Consider the following 23,156-nt stretch of genomic DNA (forward strand, 5'->3'; position numbering starts at 1 on the left):
ACACACACACACACACACACACACACACACACACACACACACACACACACACACCGTCCTTTACTGTGACTCCGTCCCTGACACACAGGACGAATAAAGGAACTGATGTCACTATCGCTCGTTCCGACAGCTCAGCACACTCTATGGTATGGAAATGGTATGCCAGTCATGAATTACGCAACCAGGATGTTCCCAACAGTGACGATGTTAACTTAGAGCCCATCATATACAATTTCTGTTACAGTAAGCTAAAGGACAAGCTGCAAAAAACAAGTTTCAAAAAACAAATTTCTTATTTTTACACCACCGTAATTATACAGTACCACAATTACAATTGTACAAATTTAAATGGCCTAATTTCCTCTACACCCGGTTGTTTACTTCAAAAAAGAACTGAATAAAAACAGCTTTCATTCAGTTTCTTTATTGTATCTACTGAACATCAGAAGGCTTTCAAACAAGCAACATACAAGACACGATTAAATACATTTACCCTTTGATTAGTGTACTGGCTGATTGATTTAATCAATGATCACATGAGAAGCATTAACACTACATGTATCTAAACTCCACAATTGAAAACACAGATTGCACACACCTTTTACATTGTGTACACAGAGTAGCTTGTTTTCCCCCCTTTTTTAATTGCCCCAAAACAGGCTTTTCAACATGAAAACAATATAGAAAGAGAGAAAAAATGTGTTATTATTCAGAAAACATCACACAGATTTATTCTACAGCACTTTCAAACCCAAAATACATGAATACATAGAGACATACTGTAGTTTACTTGTAATATTTATATCAATATAATATATTTTATTCAAAATTATACTATTCTTTTTATGTAAACTGTTTCAAGTTGATGTTAATAGTTTATAATTATTTCAATATTTGATGGTATTATACATTTTCTTCTGTCATGAAATAAAAATATGCTGGTTTCATAATGTCCATATACACATCACACATAGCAACAATTTAACAAAAATATTAAAATGTTTTTATTTTCAGTGAGGTCAATACATATATTTGCATGTCACCAAAGTTATTTTTGCTGTTGAGCTCAAACTGTAGATATTCAGCTTTAATTTAAACCATAAAATGTGTAGAAATCACAGCCATTTTTATACATAGCCCCCATTTTTAGAAGCTCAAAAGTATGCAAACAATGAAACCCGAAAAACACCAGCAGATGTTGAATTTCTTCTCTAGTAATGCTCTAACAGGTCTTGTGTTCAACTCCTGTTTGTTCTTGGTGTACTTAAAGCTCATATTATTTATTTAATTTCAACTCCAATATGCTGTGATAGACAGCTAAAATAACTTTGTTGACTAACTGTACATACCTTTGTATCTTGGTTCTACTAGCACATAGAATCTATGGTAATAACAGCATCTGCATATGAAAGTCAAAGTATTCCCCTGGAACAATGGATGATAAAAAGTGACAGATGACACTACTTCAAGGGCACTAAAGAGAAACCAAACACATTCTAAAAGTAAACGAGTTCAGAAGTTGACATGTGCCACGCTACAGCATCTTAAAGCATTGGTATGGGCCAGTAAGGTCTACGGTGTACAGCTGTAAGACTTGTGAAAGTGCTGTCGTATGTAAGGTTGTCTAGTGCCCATGAAATTAATGTCGCCATTGCACACATGACCAGTGTTCTAGCCAGATGTACCTGCTGGTTTATGAGTGCTAATTAGAGGCTTTAGGCAGCACGTTCAGTGTTCAAAGAGGTAAGACTTGTTGTTCATCATTACAGTTTTCTATTATTTTATCAACATGGAACTTGTGGCTGCAGTAAGGCTAGGGTTGAGCATCGAAGATTTTAGTGTTATAAAGCCTTTTCTTTCTTTTATTCCTCTCAATAGATGAGTTCTGGGACTATGCATCATTTCCTGCCTATACTTGTCTTTAAAGAAAGGTCAGCTGATATTTCTTTCTGTTCTTTCTCATGCAGAAAGTATGTTTCTGCCAGATGAAAAAAAGATACATAGTATGTCATAACAATGAGAACCCTTAATATTTCAGAATTTCTCATAATTATAAGATACAACTCCTAACAACTCATACATTTTGATATAGTATGAGATACTATATTATACTTTTTTACTATCTGAAAGCAACTATTACATAATCAGCTTAACTCCTGACAACAGAGATTCTAAATTATGAGAATTTTAAGGTGTGGAAATACTTACCTTGCTGATATAAAATGGGATATAATACATAAAAAACACATAACAATCTCATTTTCATAATTCTTTGAAGATCTTTTCTTCAATTATGTTTTATTTGGTGGTGATATCACTGGATATGAGCTAAATACATATAACTGGATTATTGGATGTTATGCTGAACACAAAAAACATGATGGCAACAAATGATGAAGTGTGGTTTTCAGAACACCAGCTGTCAATTATATTAGGACAGTCTTAACAGTAATTAGTAGTAGACCGTAAATAATGCTTTAACAGTAAAGCTCAAGACACTGTGGTCTTCAGCACCACTTCACCACTTGGACTGGTGCACTCTTTGCTTACATTACATCAAGCATTAATTCCCTTTGTGTCACTTTACACACTTACAGTTTGATCTTTCCAATTACCTACATTTGGGTCTTTATCTTTGTAAACACTAGTTTATATTTGTGTGCAATAATTATGCTGTTTCTGTAATTCCTGTAATTGTAAGCTTTATTAATGTGAAGGTTAACAGTAAACTACAAGTGACCAACCAACAATGATGCCATCTCACCACCCATGCTCCTTAGTCAAAGGCAAAATGGTTGGAATACACAGAAAAATTAAAACACCTGTTAGAATTCATATTCTTCCCATTTTTAAAAAATATTTTTTATTTTACATAGTTGCTTTGCAAAGACTGAACCAACAGTCATGCACAGACAACCAGCAGAGGCCCCTCAACCCAATTCAACCCCTTTAATGTCCTTTCACCAAAGGACCCCTATATAAACTATTAATAGAATAACCCATAAATACCCAATTTTAGCCCCACAATCAACATAGGTCTTTGATTAACCATCTTTGGTTAAAAAATGCTGCCCAATGTCCTTCTCTGTTCAGCATTCTTTAACCTGTAAGTCCTCATCACAGCTCAACAAGCCCAGCCCACAATGGCTGAGCCCCAGGCTCCTCCAACCTCTCCAACCCACCTTAGTAGTCTTGGTTCTGGTAGCCTGCAGAGCCATAATAGGAGGAATCCACATTGGCTGGAGCCTCCGTGTCGCCCGTATAGCCTGTGTATTCCGAGCCTGCAGGGGGTGCAGCTGTCGGGTCCTGGCTGGGGTCAGCGTAGTCCTGGGAGAAGAGACTGGAGCTTGCTCCAAGCTTGTACCTCTGAAAGGCCAAGAATGCTTGACCAGCCTAAAGGAAGTGAGAGGTCCAGCAGAGAAAGGGTTCAAGGGTAAACAATGGTGGGCACCAAATGAATGGAAGGGATTGCAGCGGATCATTTGGTGGAAGGGAATGAGTATCAGGGAGTGAGAAGAAAGAGGTGATTATGTTTTTTCAGACCAAAGGTGGAATTGGGAATGAAAGTGTGGCCATTATTCAATACATAATGACAGAAAAAGGATTAGGGGGTGGAGAGAGAGAAAGGAAGAGAAATTAGTCTGGTTAATTAAAATGATGAAGCATGCAAGTCTAGTTTAAACATAAACTGACCTGAAAGAAATAAAGAACTGATTTACTAAAAAACTGATCCCCAAGACCTAGAATTAAAAGGTTGTAATTGATCAGATACCACATACTTGGGCTGACATATGAAAAAAAAGTCATACATTATATACAATTAATCATAGGTAGTTCACCATTCTGCATTTTGAGGAAATTCAGAGAGATCAACTCAGGAAGATAATTATTATCTACATGGATCAGACAGAATCATGCATGCAGAATGAAAACAAGTTCAAATCACTGCTTGTGAATATTTTATAAGGCTGTTTAATACAATAAACAAAAAAGTCCAAATCATTAAAATATAATCAGAACATCTGCAAATTAAGACAAACATGTAGCCAACTGTTGTCTAACTGAACTAACATTTTAACTGTAAACAACCTAAACCTAAATGTTTCTGCTCCAAAACATTTCAAATCCTGAAGTAACAAGTATGCAGAGTGACACTGTTATAGCTAGAGCAGTATCATGTGTGAGTAGCGCCCTCTAGGTACCAGATGCGAACATGTAAACAGGAAAAACATGTCCCTAAGTAGGGTTATAACATCTTCAAAATGTTTTTATTTTTCCGTGAAATAGATCACTCTCCAGCAGTGAATTAGAAGAGAAACTTGCTCCAGTGTATAAATAAGACACAATCATTTAGATCCATTTCTTCAAGTCAGCTGGTTCTCTGCTCTATAATCCACGCATGACTGGTAAGAAGACTCACAGACAACAGAATACTCATTGAATATATAAGGCACTTACAGCCCCTGGCATAAAAGCCTCACATCACATCAGTGTGACTTTGTCATCCAAAGATTTTTGGTGTGAACTTTTAAAACCTGTATCTGAAGCCACAATCAGGGATTTCAGAAAAATGTTGTAGTCAGAGTGCTGAACTATTACAAGGACTGAAAGGAACTAAATGACCAATAAAAATGAACATTTTAATTTTTTATATACATTTCTATTCTATTTTTGTTTTTTAAAAAACAGAAGCAAATACTCTCATATTACCACATAAGAGGGTGCAAATGACAGTGAGGTAAGGCCTTCCTTAAGACTTGATGTTTTATACACCTTTAACAAACTGTTTTAAGAAAATTCATTTTACTAATCCCTGACTGTGACTTTAAGAATGAAAAAAAACAAACAAACAAAAAAAAAACTAAAAACAAGCATTCCATGGCCACAGTGGTACTCTGCACAGTACATTTTCTTATTCTATCTAAAGTACTATTTGGACTGAATTAGTTTTACATGCTGATTACTGAATACTGTTTGAATGTCTGTCATATGACCATGCTAATGGCATTCACTATAGACAGCTAGATAGATGGTCAGGGTACACAAAATTCTGACTGATTAATCGCAATTAAATGTTTCACGTCTTCTAATTGTGCAGCACAACAAAAATGGAGCATAGAACATTTTGGTGCGACGACAGTATGTAATTCAATCAGCCACTCCCAACTCTGTGACTTCAACTGCGTGAATCGGTCATAAACATTTACAGATGGTTATTTTCTAGTAAATTTACACCTTTCATGTAAAACGAATCCCCTCTGAATAGCACTCTGCATTTACTTAACTCCTGAAATAACCCACAGGTACTGATCGGATCCAGCACTGTAAAGACGTACTTTGGTCATCTCTCACACATATGACAGTCAATACAAACACACTGAGACTGTGTGAGTATTTAACGTGTCAAAAAGAGAGAGAGAATAAATGTCATAGTAGATGATCATAAGCAGATTTGTACTGTTGCATTTATGAGTGTGCTGCATGTTAGACAAAGGGAGGAGGAGTGTGAGGGGTGAACAGTTTGTTGTACTCCTCTTCAAACGAAACTCTCTTTAGACGCTCCAAGGCCAGCACTGTTAGAGCACCCTACAGGACAGAAGGGCCAAAAGCAGTTCTCATTATCATCACATTAACAACGTAAACATTTTCATTACTGGCATGTCTCATTAGTAGCAAGTTATTACTACTGCCTTATTCATATTGTCCAGAGTGAATGAAGATGAAGACTGCAGTGTAGATTGCAAAAGTTAAAGAGAATAAAAATAGAGTTCATGCTGGATCAGCAAGTACACGTTAGAAAGCCTGCAGCAGGAAGAAAGAACAAAGACAATTTTATCAGCCAGTTGCATGTTATCTTCAGAGAAGAGATAAAAGAGGGTTGGCGGCTAAAACAATGAAGAAGAGAATACAGGTTAGTTCAGATTTAGATAACTGCAAATGAATTAAAAAGCTAAACTTTTATTTATATTTGGATCTCCTAGATATTTAGTTACAGTTTAAATGAGTTGTCACACTAATGGAGAGGCAGCAAACTAAACCCTGTCTTAGATTAGGACGAACTGACAATCAGCAAATTTAGTGCAGGATTAGGCTTAAGAAGGTACAAAGAGTGTCATGGGGACTCTAAACAAAATAACATAACTGTAAGGAACATTTCAATTACACAGGAACATCTTAAAGGTGTAACAATACAACATGCTGTATTGTATTGAACTGTACTGCAGCATGTTGTATCAATTTCATCACTGTACAATGGCTAGCTTGTTAACTTGTATCTAGTGCATTATCTAGAAGCTAATATTTTGTAGCTTCAACTATTGTTTCAAACATTTGACTTTTATAATGTTGAATGCTCTAACATTTATTAACATTAACATAATAACAAGGATTTGAAGCCATTCTTATTTTTGCTGACTCTTGACACCAATGTAACATACTGAATCGAATAATTGACTTTGTGAATCATTACACTCCTCATTCAATTCAAAGAATGTAGTCATAGTCATTGGATGCTCACAGTCTTGATTTAATTTTATACTGTTGTTAGTTTTCATGTTATATAATACCATAAAACTATTGCTTAAAGGCACATTTTAAGAAAAGCCATTTTAATTCCTGAAAAGCCATTTTAATTCCCAACACAATTAGACTTCTCACAACAAAAATCCTCATAAGATGCTTTTAAGAGCAGAGTACAAATACATTACTCATATATTACAAAATATATATAAATCTTTATATCTTGGATTATCCTGATTAATGTTCTTTCCTTTTATTAACGCAAAACAAGTATTAATACTGTCACATCACTGAAAAAAGCAACATTTCAAGTAACATTTATGCAATTAAATTTGACCTTATAGTTTACATTTTTTCATCAATAATATACTTATTTGTGTTTTTATTTGTGTGGAATTTATGTGCACAAATAAATTTAATGTATCACTTTTAGCACATTATTTTGGAATCAGAGGCTGTACCTTTCGTGTCAGCAAGAATTAAAGGTAATACTGACCCAGGTAAAGATTGAGAAGAAGGAGAAGGTGATGGCTGCTCTTGCTGCATCTCCACCCTCATTTAAAGGATTGTCTTCAGGCTTGGCTACTTGCCACTGGTTAGTCAGGAAACAGAATCCCACAAACCACATGAAGGACCAAAATGCTGTAAGAAACAGAAAGAAACCACATGAAGGACCAAAATGCTGTAAGAAACAGAAAGAAGCAGTGTCAGCAAAAGCTAATTTTCTGAATATTAAAGGATGAATTTAGCCTTTCTTTTAGAGGTAGGACATAATTTGTTTAATGATTCAGCATGGCCTAATGCGGTGGTGATTCGCTAGAAAAAATAAACAATGTCCCTCAAGAAGGACGGGCAATTGCGAGTACCATAACACTCAGGGGGCGCAATGGAACCACTAATCCAACTTGATTTTATAATGCAGGACAGCTTCTGCAGTTTCATATTCAACCTAGAGAGAGCACCAAAATCTAATTTTATGTGTTCTGTGTCTAAGACTAGCAAACCTCAGGTATCCACTGGTTGTGGGATCACGAGAAGATCAAACATGCACTATATGACCAAAAATGAGGTAGGCACCTGACTATCACACTTATATGAGAGGGTCCGTCACTCCTATATGAGCATTTCAAAACCATGGGCATTAATATGGAGTTCACTTCCCCTATTTGACACTCTACTTTTTTTGGAAAGGCTTTCCACAAGATTTTGGAGTTTGTCTGAGGGAATTTGTGCCCATTTAGTCAAAAGAATACGCGGTCAGGCACTGATGTTGGACGAGAAAAACTGGCTCTCAACTGACATTCCGATTCATCCTCAAAGGCATTTAATGAGGTTGTGGTCAGGGTTCTGTGCAAGCTTCTGGAGTTCCTCCACGCCAAACTCGTCAAACCATTCCTTTATGGAGCTTGTTCTGTGCACAGCGCTTCTTGTTTTGGGCACAGAGTTCTGTATTTCTTTTATTAAAGATTAGGACTGTCATAGGACTGAGGAACGGGGAGAAGATGGGATGGTAGTGGGGACTGTAAGACAGAGGAAACGGATGGTGATGTGAATTCATTGGGCATTAGATTGGAAGGAGGAGGGGCATATTACTCCTCCCAATCTTCAGTTATTCCATAACTCCATAAAATGTTTTTGTAGGCTATAGCATTAACATTACTCTTCACTGGGCCTGGCCCAAACCCTGAAAAACAGCCCCAGACCACAATCTCTCCTCCAACAAAACTTACTGTTGGTACTATGTATTGTGGTAGGTACATTCTTCTGGCATCCATTTGTTCATGAGTCCGACAGTTAGTGAAGTGTGATTCATCAGTACAAAGAACATTTAGACTGAGTCCAGTGGTGCCATGCTTCACACCACTCCAGCAGATACCTGGCATTGTGTAAAGTGATCTAAGGCTTGTGTGTATCTGCTTAGCCATGGAAGCCCATTTCATGAAGCCCCAGATGCACAGTTGTGCTGACGTTGCTTTCAGAGGCAGTTTGGACCTCTATAGTGAGTGATGCAACCAAGACACATTTTCACACATTACACACTGCACTAGGCACACCTGCTCTGTGAGTTTGCATGTTCTACCAATTCAAGGTGGAGCTTTTGTTGCTCCTACATCCGTTTCGCAATTAAAGCACTTTTAGTTGACTAGGGCGGATCTAGCAGGGCCGAAATTTCACAAACTGACTTGTGGTAGAGATGGTATCCTATGATAGTGCTACATTTAAAGTCACAGAGCTCTTCAGTTCGCCCTATTCTACTGCCAGTGTTTGTGTATGGAAATTGCATGGCTATGTGCTCGATTTTTTAAAAATCAGATTATTTTTTCATCAAGCCGGTCTGCATCCGGATTCCAAAAAAGTTGGGACACTAAACAAATTGTGAATAAAAACTGAATGCAATGATGTGGAGATGGCAAATATCAATATTTTATTTGTAATAGAACATAGATGAAAGATCAAAAGTTTAATCTGAGTAAATGTAACATTTTAAAGGAAAAATATGTTGAATCAAAATTTCACAGTGTCAACAAATCCCAAAAAAGTTGGGACAAGTAGCAATAAGTGGCTGGAAAAAGGAAATTGAGCATATAACGAACAGCTGGAAGACCAATTAACACTAATTAGCTCAATTGACAAAATGATTGGGTATAAAAAGTGTCAGTGTCTCTCAGAAGTCAAGATGGTAAGAGGATCACCAATTCCACCATTGTTGTGCAGAAAGATAGTGCAGCAATACCAGAATGGTGTTACCCAGCGTAAAATAGCAAAGACTTTTAAGTTATCATCATCAACCGTGCATAACATCATCAAAAGATTCAGAGAATCTGGAACAATCGCTGTGCGTAAGGGTCAAGGCCGTAAAACTCTACTGGATGCTCGTGATCTCCGGGCCCTTAAACGTCACTGCACCTCAAACAGGAATGCCACTGTCAAGGAAATAACAGAATGGGCTCAGGAATACTTCCAGAAAGCATTGTCAGTGAACACAATCCACCGTGCCATCCGCCATTGCCAGCTGAAACTCTACAGTGCAAAGAGGAAGCCATTTCTAAGCAAGCTCCACAAGCTCAGAGGTTTGCACTGGGCCAGGGGTCATTTAAAATGGAGTGTGGCAAAATGGAAGACTGTTCTGTGGTCAGATGAGTCACGATTTGAAGTTCTTTATGGAACACTGGGACGCCATGTCATCCGGACCAGAGAAGACAAGGATAACCCAAGTTGTTATCAGCGCTCCGTTCAGAATCCTGCATCACTGATGGTATGGGGTTGCATGAGTGCTTGTGGCATGGGTAGCTTGCATGTCTGGAAAGGCACCATTAAAGCAGAGAACTATGTTCAGGTTCTAGAACAACATATGCTCCCATCTAGACGTCATCTCTTTCAGGGAAGACCCTGCATTTTTCAACAAGATAATGCCAGACCACATTCTGCAGCAATCACAACATCATGGCTACGTAGGAGAAGGATCCGGGTACTGAAATGGCCAGCCTGCAGTCCAGATCTTTCACCTATAGAGAACATTTGGCGCATCATAAAGAGGAAGGTGCGACAAAGAAGGCCCAAGACGATTGAACAGTCAGAGGCCTGTATTAGACTTGAATGGGAGAGCATTCCTATTTCTAAACTTGAGAAACTGGTCTCCTCTGTCCCCAGACGTCTGTTGAGTGTTGTAAGAAGAAGGGGGGATGCCACACAGTGGTGAAAATGGCCTTGTCCCAACTTTTTTGGGATTTGTTGACGCCATGAAATTTTGAAACAACATATTTTTCCCTTAAATTGATACATTCTCTCAGTTTAAACTTTTGATCTGTGATTTGTGTTTTATTTTGAATAAATATTGACATTTGCCATCTCCACATTATTGCATTCAGTTTTTATTTACAATTTGTTTAGTGTCCCAACTTTTATATATATATATATATATATATATATATATATATATATATATATATATATATATAGAGAGAGAGAGAGAGAGAGAGAGAGAGAGAGACATATTTTAATGCCAGCCGTAGTTATAACTATGTGAAAAGACTAAACTATGTGAGACTAAAACAAATGCAGTTTGATAACAAGACCATTTGGATGTACAGCTTCAAATAAAAATAATTATAACAATATCAGTTTTCCACCCAGACTAATGGGACACACCACTGGCCCTGCATTTCAGTACAAGACTAGGCTTAACTCAACTACTGATGGCCCCAGTGTGTCCATTTTAACTGTTCCTGCCATAGGATACAGGACATTACTACAGACAGGATATTACTACAAAAGTAAGACCAGTCATCCAGTGTCATAAACTAAATGTCAAGAAAACGAAACCTTATACAAGTAAGACATCAAATTTCTCACCCGAGATGCCTATGTCTGCGAGCACAACCTTCTTGCGGTCTTTGACTCCACTGATCTGTGGGAAGTAGATATCCAAAGCCAGGAATGCAGCACAGCTGAGGAAAGCCAGTGAGCCCATAGCGACACCATAGTTACAGGCATTTTGGTTGCGGTTAAAGATGCAGAACTCCTCCACCTCATTTGGCCGGTTCACATAGCCTTCATTAGCAATACAGCCGAAGATGACAATGGAAAATATCTAAACGTTGGAGAAAGGAAAGAAAATAGATGATGATAGTTGTAGAAAAAGTAGATCACATATCCTGCTGCTTGGTGCATTACTTATTATAGCTTTTAGTATTCATATCAGTTTTCATTATGTTGTTTGTTTTCATTCACCACCTTTGTAATAATGATTTAAAAAGGTTTTTTATTTAAGTTTAATGTAACAGGCTTACATGCTTCATTAGCTAAAGTTTAGCTGAATCTGAAAATATGTATTACTTGATACTTCTTCTGAAGTACATCAAGCAAAACTCAAATGTATCAGAAAGCTACTACATGAAGTTCTAAGATATGGTCTGATATGGGTTTTTTAATCTATGCATAGCAGTGGGTTTCATGCAGGGCATTTTAAAACAGTACAAAAAATGTATTTTTCATTTTACACCCAACTACTCTAAACAACTTTGTTTGCACAATGAATTTTGTGGAATTCACTGTGGATTAACACTGAAAGTGTTACAACCACATTTCCAATGAAGTTGGGACATTGTGTAAAATATACATAAAAACAGAATACGATGATTTGCAAATCCTTTTCAACCTATATTCAATTGAGTACACTACAAAGACAAGATATTTAATGTTCAAACGGATAAACTTTATTGTTTTTTGCAAATATTCAAATCATTTTGAATTTGATGCCTGCAACACGTTCCAAAGAAGTTGAGACAGGGGCATGTTTACCACTGTGTTACATCACCTTTCCTTTAAACAACACTCAATAAGCATTTGGGAACTGAGGACACTAATTGTTGAAGCTTTGTAGGTGGAATTCTTTCGCATTCTTGCTTGATATACAACTTCAGTTGCTCAACAGTCCGGGGTCTCCGTTGTCGTATTTTGAGCTTCATAATGCGCCACACATTTTCAATGGGAGACAGGTCTGGATTGCAGGCAGGCCAGTCTAGTACCCACATTCTTTCACTACAAAGACATGCTGTTGTAACACATGCAGAATGTGGCTTGGCACTGTCTTGCTGAAATAAGCAGGGACATAGGGTTAGGGTTAGGGTTAGAAGTTGCTTGGATGGCAGCAGATGTTGCTCCAAAACCTGTATGTACCTTTCAGCATTAATGGTGCCTTCACAGATGTGCAAGTTACCCATGCCATGGGCACTAACACACCCCCACACCATCAGAGATGCTGGCTTTTGAACTTTGCGCTGATAACAATCCGGACAGTCCTTTTCCTCTTTGGCCCGGAGGACACAACGTCCACGATTTCCAAAAACAATTTGAAATGTGGACTCGTCAGACCACAGGACACTTCCACTTTGCGTCAGTCCATCTCAGATGAGCTCGGGCCAGAGAAGCCGGCAGCGTTTCTGGGTGTTGTTGATATATGGCTTTCGCTTTGCATGGCAGAGTTTAACTTGCACTTGTAGATGGAGCGACGAACTCTGTTCACTAACAATGGTTTTCTGAAATGCTCCTGAGCCCATGTGGTAATATCCGTCACAGAATGATGCCAGTTTTTAATGCAGTGCCAGGCTCAGGGATCGAAGGTCAATGTTGGTTTTCTGCCTTGCCGCTTACTTGCGGAGATTTCTCCAGATTCTCTGAATCTTTTGATGATATTATGGACTGTAGATGATGAAATCCCTAAATTTCTTACAATTGCACGTTGAGAAACGTTGCTCTTAAACTGTTGGACTATTTGCTCACACAGTTGTTCACAAAGTGGTGAACCTCACCTCATCCTTGCTTGTGAACGACTGAGCCTTTCAGGGATGCTCCCTTTTTACCCACTCATGACACTCGCTTGTGGAATGTTCCAAACAGGTGTGTTTTGAGCATTCCTCAACTTTCCCAGTCTTTTGTTGCCCCTGTCCCAACTTCTTTGGAACGTGTTGCATGCATTAAATTCAAAATGAGTAAATATTTGCAGAAAACAATAGTTTATCTGTTTGAACATTAAATATCTTGTCTTTGTAGTGTATTAAATTGAATATAGGTTGAAAAGGATTTGCAAATCATCGTATTCTGTTTTTATTTATGTTTTACACAACAATTCCAACTTAATTGGAATTGGGGTTGTATTACAGATCACTGCATCTCTGGATTCTCACTTTTATTTAATCTGTGTTTCAAAATCCAGCTGCATCTATGTAGATAGAATGGGTGAGATGGATTAGGTAGATCTTCTGAATTTACTGACATATCCACATAGATTGAGAAAGAGAGAGGATGTGTGTTCAAATAAACCTCTGCCCAGCACAAGGGGCCAAACCAACCATATTTTGGAGAGGACAAATAACAGAGACAGATACATCAGGTTAGAAAATTACAGAGAATTGCCTGATGCCATATATTATTTACAGCACCATGCTGATCTGCAATGTTTGTTCCTATATTTGCTTATATAATAGTCCCATTTTCTTAACTGTGAGAAATGGAACTTTATTTTGGAAATTTTTAAAAGGAAACTCACTGATGGTTACAACACTTGCTGCTTTTAGGTATTTCTTAGGTGTTGGACAACCTCTTCAGTTCATTAAAAAGTGAATTCCATACATTAAAACCCTGTACTGTAAAAGCTATTTGACCAAAGGATGTTTTGCAAGAAGGAAACTTGCAGCAGCGCCTATTGTAACAGAAGCCACAGCCTGAAGAGATTTCATGTCACTAAGAACATAATAAAATGTATTCACTGCTATTCATGTAATACAATTAATATATCATTATTGATTGCTTTTTCCTTTATTACATTCAGGTTTGGACTGCCCAGTTCAATAAGTAAACCTCTGAATAAGCTAAAGAATATGCTCGTGTATTTTCAGCTTGTTTCCTAAAAGAACATGGAATCAAAGAAAACAAAACTTCTTTCCTCTAAATCTCTAAGATCTGCTATCTATGCACTGTTGGGTGGAACTCTGAACTCCTTTTAAGTGAGAAAATCTATAGTTTTTCAGCTCAGTTCCATTGCCCATTTCCACCAACTGTTAGTTAGACTGAAGATTTCACACATAAAAAGCACTCCCAAGATACCATGGCACTCTACAATTTAGTGCTTCCCAACTGTGAACCAGTGGAAGAAAATTCACACAGCTACTCTGAGTATGGCCGTTTGGCTGAGCCTTAATTAGCTGCTGGAATCACAAGGCCTCTGTATCCCATGAGCACATGAAAGCAGGCATTGTGGCAGGCAGCACGTGGGGACCTGATCTTGTGATCGTCAGCAGCAGAGCCTTTCATGCTCCATATTTCAGGCTCGGTGTGTCTGTGTGATTGTGTAACACAAGAGACAGAATCCATGAGAACTATTTAGGAACTATTTCGATTATTGTGCATTTTTCACAAAAGCCAAGTAAGCATAGCTTACAATGTTAACATATCACAATAACACTCTACAGAACATGACTAGAAAGAAATAAGAATATGCAATACACATTTCAACACTTTTTTAGCTATTATTTTTCATAAAATGTGTGGTCTTTATTGTCATGGTCAGTGTGGTGACCTATTAGGCTCATGTGTGTCATAAAGGGGATTTTCTTTCTGGTGAGTCATTTCATCAGGGTGGTGGTGACCATGGCGGTTTATAAGCCTGAAATAAATGGACACATGCTGTTAGACTGATTAAGGAGGAATGCAGCGTGTTTAACTGTGCACACAAAATGTTCTGAATAGCACAGTGCAACAAGAGACTAATGAAGCTATAATAAAAGTTTAAAGTTTAACCCTATACCTAATCTCAGCCTAGCCCATGCTTTGTGGTTAAAACCTCAGCAATAATCTTCAACTCTTATTTGTGGTCCATCTGTCCAGCTACATAATGGATAAAAATCACATATTTCCCAAAACAAATGTTTGTTGTGCTTATATGAACCACCCAGAGTTGCACTTAATTTTCATGATTGAGCATCCTTGCTGCAGTAAAACAATAATGCTAATTTTTTAATCAATAAATTACATAATATTCTTCTACAAGAGTCAGAACAAAGCATAAGTAATAGCAGAAAATTAGCAATAGTAATAGCATCAAAAGCAGCACAAAGCATTTGCAGTGCATTCTGGCAGATTGTGGTCTTTTTTTTTTGACTAGTTACCAAGACACATGTGATGCACACTGAACTGATGTATGACTGTGGACAGAGGAGTATCTTTCATCCAGAAAGTGACGGTCTTACTCAGTCTTAATTTCTGTCTCTCCTGGTCTGTATACGGCATGCCTGACTACTTCATCCATCCCCTCCCCCACAATCCTTCCTTTTAATCCCTGACCTTGTACTTACAGCACTGAGAGACAGAGAGGGAGAGAAAGAGAGTCTGAGTCATGGGACTGGGGGTGAAGCCCACCTCTTTCCCTTTCCCTTTTCTTACACAATAATCTAAACGTCTGCTTGAGTACAGAAGACTCAGAATGGCCTTTACAGGCAATGATAAACTTATGAATAATTTGGAAAAGGGCGGTATAATGCCTAAAGGGCCTACACTGGCGGGAGGTCACAGTATTTAAAATACAGCGTATATATGTGAAGTACATATCAGCTAACACATATGATGAAAATGAAAGCCATACCTTAATAAGACAATTGCTCTTAGTTAGTAATCTCAGAGAAATTTAACTGACCTATCTTATTTCAGCCTATCAGAAATTAGTTCAATTCTGTAGAGTGAGGGACTAGACCTTTAATCTTTCCTAACAGGGCAAGCAATCAGCAGCACAAATATCTTTAAGAATTATAACTCATTGATGTATGCAGTAAACTAGTTTACTGCAGTAGAATTTTCCACCTGCAAAAAGCGACATATAGTATTTCAGTGTTCCTTAGTCCTAGTCCTGGAGCATCCATGCAGATGTTTATATTTCCCTCCTCAAACTAACCTAATTCAATTAATCAGGTAATTATCAAACATTTGATGATGTGAGGCAAGCATGTTAGACCAAGAAAAGCTTAAAATGTTTAGGTCAGGAGAGCCAGGAACAGGAACAGAGCTTTATTTTATGAACAAATCGCTGTTGTCAGAAGAAAACCTTGTATCTCCAAAATGATAACTTTACAGGAGAAGGAAAAAACCTGCTTTAATTTTAGTGTAAGTCAATGAAAACAGACATTTTTCCAAATAATTTTGGGTCATTTCTTTTAGTCCATTCATTATAAAATTTGCATACAATGTAAAGGGCAACAGCCATTTTCACATTTTGTCAAAAACTGAAGAACATCAAAATTGGAGACGCAAGGTTTTCTTCCGACAACAAATGAACTTGTCATAGCAGACAGACCCACAGATGACATGAATGCTGAATAAAATAGCTGAAGTGCAAAATCTAGAAAAAACACCACAGCGATCTTAAAAGCCTAAACCTAATCATCCTAGACCAAAATTTGTTGCCATGGCGGGCATGATAAGTCACATCCATGCAGGGGTCTGAATGTAACTGCTACATAATTTAAAGTGGAACAAGAAATTAAGCTAACTTCAGCTTCATCTAGTCTCTAGCCACTGTACGATACGATAGTAACAGTGAGTAATCCAGAGCTGTATCACCTGAGATGGGAGCTGCTGGTTTAACCCTAAATCACTATAGTATACATTTAGATTAACATTTACCCTTTCAGGGCCCTTGTGCTGTGAGTTTATTCATTAGCTCAAATTAGCAAGCCCAAATCACTACTGACCCAGCAGGAATTCTCCCAACCCTCCTGATTTCCTACTCCAGCACTGAGTGATCGCAGTTTGAACTAATTTGGTAGAATGATCCATATCTAATGTCCTTAGAAACATCCTCTTAAGATGTTTAGATGCACATTAAAAAGAAATCTGCGAGGTACTTAAGATGTGTTTGGCTAGCATTTGCTAATGTTAGCGAGAGCTTTGAGAACACATTTTCTTGGGAGGACAACAGCCGCAACTGGTTTGAAGATTGGAAGTATGGAAGAATTAAAAGGGCAATAAAGGGAAGAGGACACAGACACAAAGGACACAGATGTGAAATACTATTTTAATTAAAATATTATACTTAATGTTGGAAGTGTAATTTTCTGCCCAATTTTTTCTGACACTGAAAAATTAGTAACTTAATCGCTGTTTTCACTGAAAATTGAATAAAAGGATGGGCCCTGATTTTTGCATAGTACTGCACACATAGTACATTCAGAAAAAACTCAAAAATAGGTTTAACTCTTCCAAAAGTACAAAACTCCACCTTCCTAATGTTGCTCATAATTGAGTTTTTCCATAAGCCTGTTACTACCCAGGCATTCACACAGTGATCTAGGTTGGTTGTCATGCCAACACAGCAGCTCTCAGTCAGCCTGCCAGAGTCATGAAAGGATAAACACACCTCTCATTTATCTAATAGAATTGGTCCTGCATATCCCTAACACACACACACACACACACACACACACACACACACACACACACACACACACACACACACACACACACACACACACACACACACACACTCACCTATGCAGACACATCAACAGTTGGGAAGTCACCCATGAGGCTGGAGTAATATCAGCAACTATAATTTTAATTGCACTCAGTAAAAATGATGAATAAATTATGGGCAGAAACAGCACAGACATCATATATTTTCACAAATGCTTCTTTTGAATGAACATGTGTTCACACTATTACACACGCCACAGTCAGAAAAAGTAGCCCAGTGTCCCATGCACAATGATATCAGAGCACCACAATAAAGCCAGCATGGAATCCAATAAGCCAGACTTTTTTTTCTCATACTAACCACATTTGTGTGATGAGTGATGCAGCAGCGTTGACTTCTACAGCTTGCACTTCCAGCTATTAATAAACAGTGTTTGTTCTGCGGTTTGCACTGTTCAGTAAACCTAAACTACAGAATCTCACTGATTGCAAGAAATTTGTACTGATACTGCACACAGAGTCTTCTGCCATCCATTTTTGGGTGTGAATAATAAAGACGACTGTTTTAAAAGCGCATTAAGTGCATTTCTTTACCCTAGGCAGTAGGGGTGCGGGAAAAAATCGATTCTTAGATGCATTGCGATGCGGACGTGAATGATTCTGAATCGATTCATAAATGTCAAAAATCGATTTTCAAAATTTTAACGTATACCGTAATGTTGACTGAACCCAAAGGGCAGAATTTGGAAGTGGGTAAGTGCAGCGCCCGGACAGTCTATGGCTGTCAAAAAACAACTGGATGAGTGAGAAATCCGACCAGCATTAAAGCCAGGTTACGTCAGGAGTCACAACCCAAATGTTAAGAAGAGACATTTTGTCCTTTTAACAAAAATCAGACCACCTTGTGAGCCACAACATTTAATGTCCAGTATGTCTCAGTGTGTGCTGATGTCCTACTACAGGATAAAAATTTATTAACAAAAACACAGACTTACTTTGCTCTGCTTTAAGCTTTAGCTGCTTTCCTCCCATCTCCACCAGAAAACTTTTCCTCAGAAGTAGAACAGCTTATTGTAAAATGTCTCTCATCGTTCGGCTCTTATGAGGCTGAAGTCACTTCTCATTCTCCAGCTTCTTGTTCAAATTTTTCCGTTCCACCTTAAATTCTCACTGAGGCGATGAATGTAAATGTGGCAGCATTTAAGGCGGAACGGGAAAATTTGAAAGAGAAGCGACTTCTCCTTCACAACTTTTTAGTTTTTAGTGTTTGACAGCCTCTCGTTGCAGATTTAACATTCCAGGAAACCAACTAAGGTGCTTATAAATGCGAATAAGTCTTCAAAGGTTTGTTTTAACTAACTAACTACCCATCTTGCAGATATTTTACTGACAGTGACCCCTGACTCTACAACATGTCCAAATCCGGATTTATAAAATCACTAAAGAAAACGAGCAGGGCGGCTGTAACGTGTGCTGCGTGGACATCCACTGCCACTGGATCTTATTTCACCATATCTTTTTGTGCATTTTATCGCAGATGAGTAGCAGCAGCATCTAACGTGCTCCAAACAAAAGCAGTGAATGAGTCTTCTAGTTCACTTACCACATCACTTTCATTGGTTTTATTAATGAAAGATATTGAAAATAAATTCATTGTGCACTATTATAAACACTTTGCTTTAAAAGTACCAAGTCATCACACAATGAGAAAAAAAGAGAACTTGTATAGAAAAAAGATGCATCACGATGCATTGATGATCGTTTTATAATCACATCGCAGCCCTCTGAATCATAACTGAATAGAATCGTGAGGTGCCAAGAGATTCCCACCCCTACTAGGCAGTTTTCTGACTTGTGATTGGCCATTGTAAAAGCTTACTGAAAAAAAGCATGTGTGGCACAGAATGCTAAACTTGTTTTTCTTTTAATAACGGTCATAAATTATATAATTCATTAAATGAAATGCAGTGTCTTGTTCAGTTAAACAAATAAATATCACAGAGAATGAATCGTATGGAGCAGGTTTTCTTCTATATGTAATTAAAGAATGCTAGAAAGGGGTGGAAATGTCTGCCGCTCCACTCCCTTCACATGCTCTGATTTATTATATATCATTACAATTTATTATTATATAATTAGTACAAGAACCATATTTGCATGCAAAATATTTCATTGTGCAAAATAGTTCAAAACAAAACTGAACAATATATACACATACAACTGTGGTCTGTACATGTAAGCATGCAGCATTTTTTTGGCTTGGGAAAAATGGTGCTGAATGATGTTTCACATCCAAATTTCTCCGGTCATTTGTCTCATAAGTACTTACATTTCCAAGGCTCTGCTGTAGATCAGTAAATATTACAGTCATTCATATTGTCAAGATGTTTTGAATGGATTTCTCAGCTACCAGGCCATGAGATCACGCAGCTGACTGATACAGCACTGCAGGCGGGGCTAGCGGACACACTAGCGTGACTAGCTACTATCCCAAAGGCAGTTCACTCTCCTTGTAACAACCTGTACTAACATCAGTTAAGGGCTTATCTGGCGTATTTAAGCAGTTTTGCTGTTGCATGTCAACTGCCAAAGTGTTTTTAAGTTCCATCTACTGGCTTACATGTTTGCATCACTTGGTAGCAAGCGTGTGCGTCAGAAATTGCTTTTTAGTATCAGTATTCCTACCGTTACTACATTTAAGTGCCAGTAGATACCAACAGTGCCACAGATATCAATCAGAAATCAGCATCACTGCAACCCTCCCAGATTGGGCTGAGCAAGGAAGGTTTTGGCTTTCATTTATTTTTTTAAATGCTAATTACTAACATGAGACTAGTTAGTTCTTGATGGAAATATGTAAAAAAATGAAATTACAAAGCAGTTTTAAAATTCACTGAACACAGGTGTACACACCATGTAGTTGGTTCATGCTTATATTTATACATACAGTTGCAGTGGTAATTTGGCAAGCAAAATTACTTATAAAGTGATGGTTTCTGGTTTAAAACCTGCGATATTCTGATATTTTAAGAGTTAAACATTGAAATTACTACCATATACTAAAATGCTGCAAAATATGAAAGCAAAAGCAGGGTGGCAAAGTTCTTGACCTCCTTCAACAATCCATGATTACTTGGGAACAATGGCATACTCCAAACGTTGAAGTGTTTAATGTAATTGTAGCAACTATAACTTGCCTAAACCCTGATGCCAGTGAAAAATGAGTAATGTAACAATGTCTAGCTACTTTACTTTAGCCTTGATCCAGCAAAGTGTTTTTTGACCATGTATTTTTTAAAAGCACAGTTATGTCAGTTATCTAGCTTATATATATATATATATATATATATATATATATATATATATATATATATATATATATATATTTGTATTTCTATTATATTTCTATTTCCTGTGCTAACTTTCCAGCCCATACTGTAGCACTTTAAGCACAAGCTAAACTGTCAGCACATAGCAATCTAGATATTATTGTTACACAATATTTGGCAAATCATGTTATGTAACAAATCCTCAACATCAGTGTGTTTCAGATAACATCCATCCATCCATCCATGTACTTATATTTTCATTCAACAAGATCAAAGAGGAAATTAAAGAACGATTGGAGATGACACTCTGTACACTCTTCAGACCACTGACCTCTAAACCCACCTGCCTTCCCATCCCCCACCCTTCTTTTTCTCCATTTCCACTCCCTCTCTAATCTCTCTCTCCCAACCTCTCACCATGTGTTCAAATACCAGATGCAACATTCAGCAGATTGTTCTGCTCTCTCTCGCTCTCTCTCTCTCTCTCTCTCTCTCTCTCTCTCTCTCTCTCTCTAACACAAAGCTTGTATTCCTATCTCTTTGGAGTGTTTCCATTACCTACTGTATGATAAATGCTGCTGTGCTACAACTAACCACTAAGCTCTAACCCTAACCACCAAAGGAAGTCTTTTGATTATTTAGAATATATAGAATATATTTTTAATGTATTCTATTAAAAACTGCAACAATAATAAAGTTTTTTTCTATAGGAAATAGCCAAATGTCATAATGCCCGCAAAGTCATAATGTTCATGCTTTTTGATCAAAACAGGAACATTCAGTGCCTACAAAGACCAAAACACGCACACGCACACACACATACACAAACACACACACACACACACGGGCAGAAGGTGCGAGAGATGAGCCAAAGTTTTTCGTATTACATCAGTGGCAGATGCCCATTTGAGGCAGTGCAGTCATTTGTGGGTAGAGCTGAACAATTGTGTTCATATGAAAATGGCAGTTTGGAAGAGTGCAATTTTCAAATTGTAAAAGCTGCATTTTTTATTATATCCTAAATTATTAATCATAGCCTTAACATGTTTTGTTTGTTATATTTTAAGCCTGAACCAAATAAATGTGCTGGTGTTTTAGGTGAACAACACCACTTTATACAAAATAATCACATTCAACTGGCAACAGAAAATCTATGTAACATATTCTCCCCAAACTGTTCAGGATTGTTTGGTGGGGAGCAACTGCACACAGCCAGCTTTAGTCTGACTGATAGGTCTATGGATGGGCTAATTTAGAGCTGAAAACAAACACCTGTAGATACCAAATGTCAATCTGATAGCAAACAAAGAAAGCAATGCATTGCATGCGCTTGATTTCCACACAACAGATAGAACACCAACACATTGCTGTCTTTCATTCTACTTAATCTTGACAATATTATAATGCACTTCATTCATGTGGAACCACATAAATCCAGTGCTCTGCCTTACATTTTCAGTGTAGAGGTCTACATGTAAATAAGCTAGGTTAGCGAGCTAGTACCTGGAGGCGATTGGTTAGCTAAAGGAAGTGCTTCAGGTGCACAAAGTCACAGCACTTCAGCGCGTTTGTCCACTTAACACAATCACGATAAGAAGGAGCTGTCAGAACAGCACATAGGCAGCTTTAGTGAGCGAACCCATGAATGGTTGACCGGTCTTCAAGCTTTGCTCCCATTTTCCACACACGCTAAACGCGCGCTAGTTTCCCTCAGGAGCTCAGACTCCTGCTGATGTCTAACTAACCTACAGTATGGAAACAGAACTTCCGCAAGGCTGCATGTTTATCAGACACTGGCTCTTCTAAATTAGATATCGCTGAAATTACGCTCTTGGCGTAGTAACGTTAGCCCGAAGCTCGAGCTTAAACGACAGAATTAACCGCTAGCGTTATGGCCGTTAGATTAACGTTAATGCTAAAGTTACTCACCCACGATACGAGGCGAAGAATCGTTTGTGGTTGTTGAAAGAAGGCCAGTGGGTCGAAGGCACCCCCAGCCTTGCCCGCCCCGTACGCCTGGTCCATCACCTCTCCGTTTCTGAGCGTTTGTTTTCCCGTTAATTCGGTGCGGTTTAACGGTCGCGCTCTGAACGGTTGACCTTGTAAATTAAAACCAACCGTCCTCCTGTCAGGAAACGGTCGCTCTCCACTTTCTCACTGTTTTCTCTTTTTCAACCACTCGCGGCTTTACCTCAGAACCTGCGCCCGTTTTCTCAGTACGTCTCTCTCTCTCTCTCTCTAAAAGGGTGGAGAGCGCGAGGTAAACACGCGCGCGCACGCGCTCTCTCAAGCTTCCACGCGCGCTCTCGCGGGCAACTGCGCGTGTCATAAGCGATATAACACAGC

General features: G+C 38.1%; 1 protein-coding gene across 2 annotated transcripts; it reads right to left on the reverse strand.

Annotated features, from left to right (window-relative positions):
- Positions 1–408: 408 nt before the first annotated feature.
- On the reverse strand, positions 409–23,037 carry syngr1a (synaptogyrin 1a). Of its 2 annotated transcripts, none has more exons than XM_017686230.2 (4): positions 22,740–23,033; positions 10,873–11,110; positions 7,016–7,161; positions 409–3,393 (listed from the first exon to the last, which is right to left on the reverse strand). In XM_017686230.2, the coding sequence occupies exons 1-4, from the start codon at positions 22,833–22,835 to the stop codon at positions 3,184–3,186; spliced, it is 690 nt and encodes a 229-aa protein (XP_017541719.1). In that variant the 5' UTR covers positions 22,836–23,033; the 3' UTR covers positions 409–3,183. The 2 variants fall into 2 exon arrangements, with proteins under 2 accessions (XP_017541719.1, XP_017541728.1); XM_017686239.2 differs by lacking the exon at positions 409–3,393 and adding an exon at positions 3,947–5,586 and having other exon boundaries at positions 22,740–23,037.
- Between the last annotated feature and the right edge of the window lie 119 nt (positions 23,038–23,156).

The sequence above is a fragment of the Pygocentrus nattereri genome, chromosome 14 (genome assembly GCF_015220715.1).
Source record: "Pygocentrus nattereri isolate fPygNat1 chromosome 14, fPygNat1.pri, whole genome shotgun sequence".
Lineage (NCBI taxonomy): Eukaryota > Metazoa > Chordata > Actinopteri > Characiformes > Serrasalmidae > Pygocentrus > Pygocentrus nattereri.

What these genes read in the sequence shown, in the direction of transcription:
- syngr1a (XM_017686230.2), bottom strand. Translation starts at nt 22,835, where the DNA reads ATGGACCAGGCGTACGGGGCGGGCAAGGCTGGGGGTGCCTTCGACCCA. An exon ending in TTCTTCGCCTCGTATCGTGG is followed by an intron (nt 11,111 to 22,739) that starts GTGAGTAACTTT and finishes TCCAACGTTTAG; the next exon opens with ATATTTTCCATTGTCATCTT. An exon ending in CGCAGACATAGGCATCTCGG is followed by an intron (nt 7,162 to 10,872) that starts GTGAGAAATTTG and finishes TGTTTCTTACAG; the next exon opens with CATTTTGGTCCTTCATGTGG.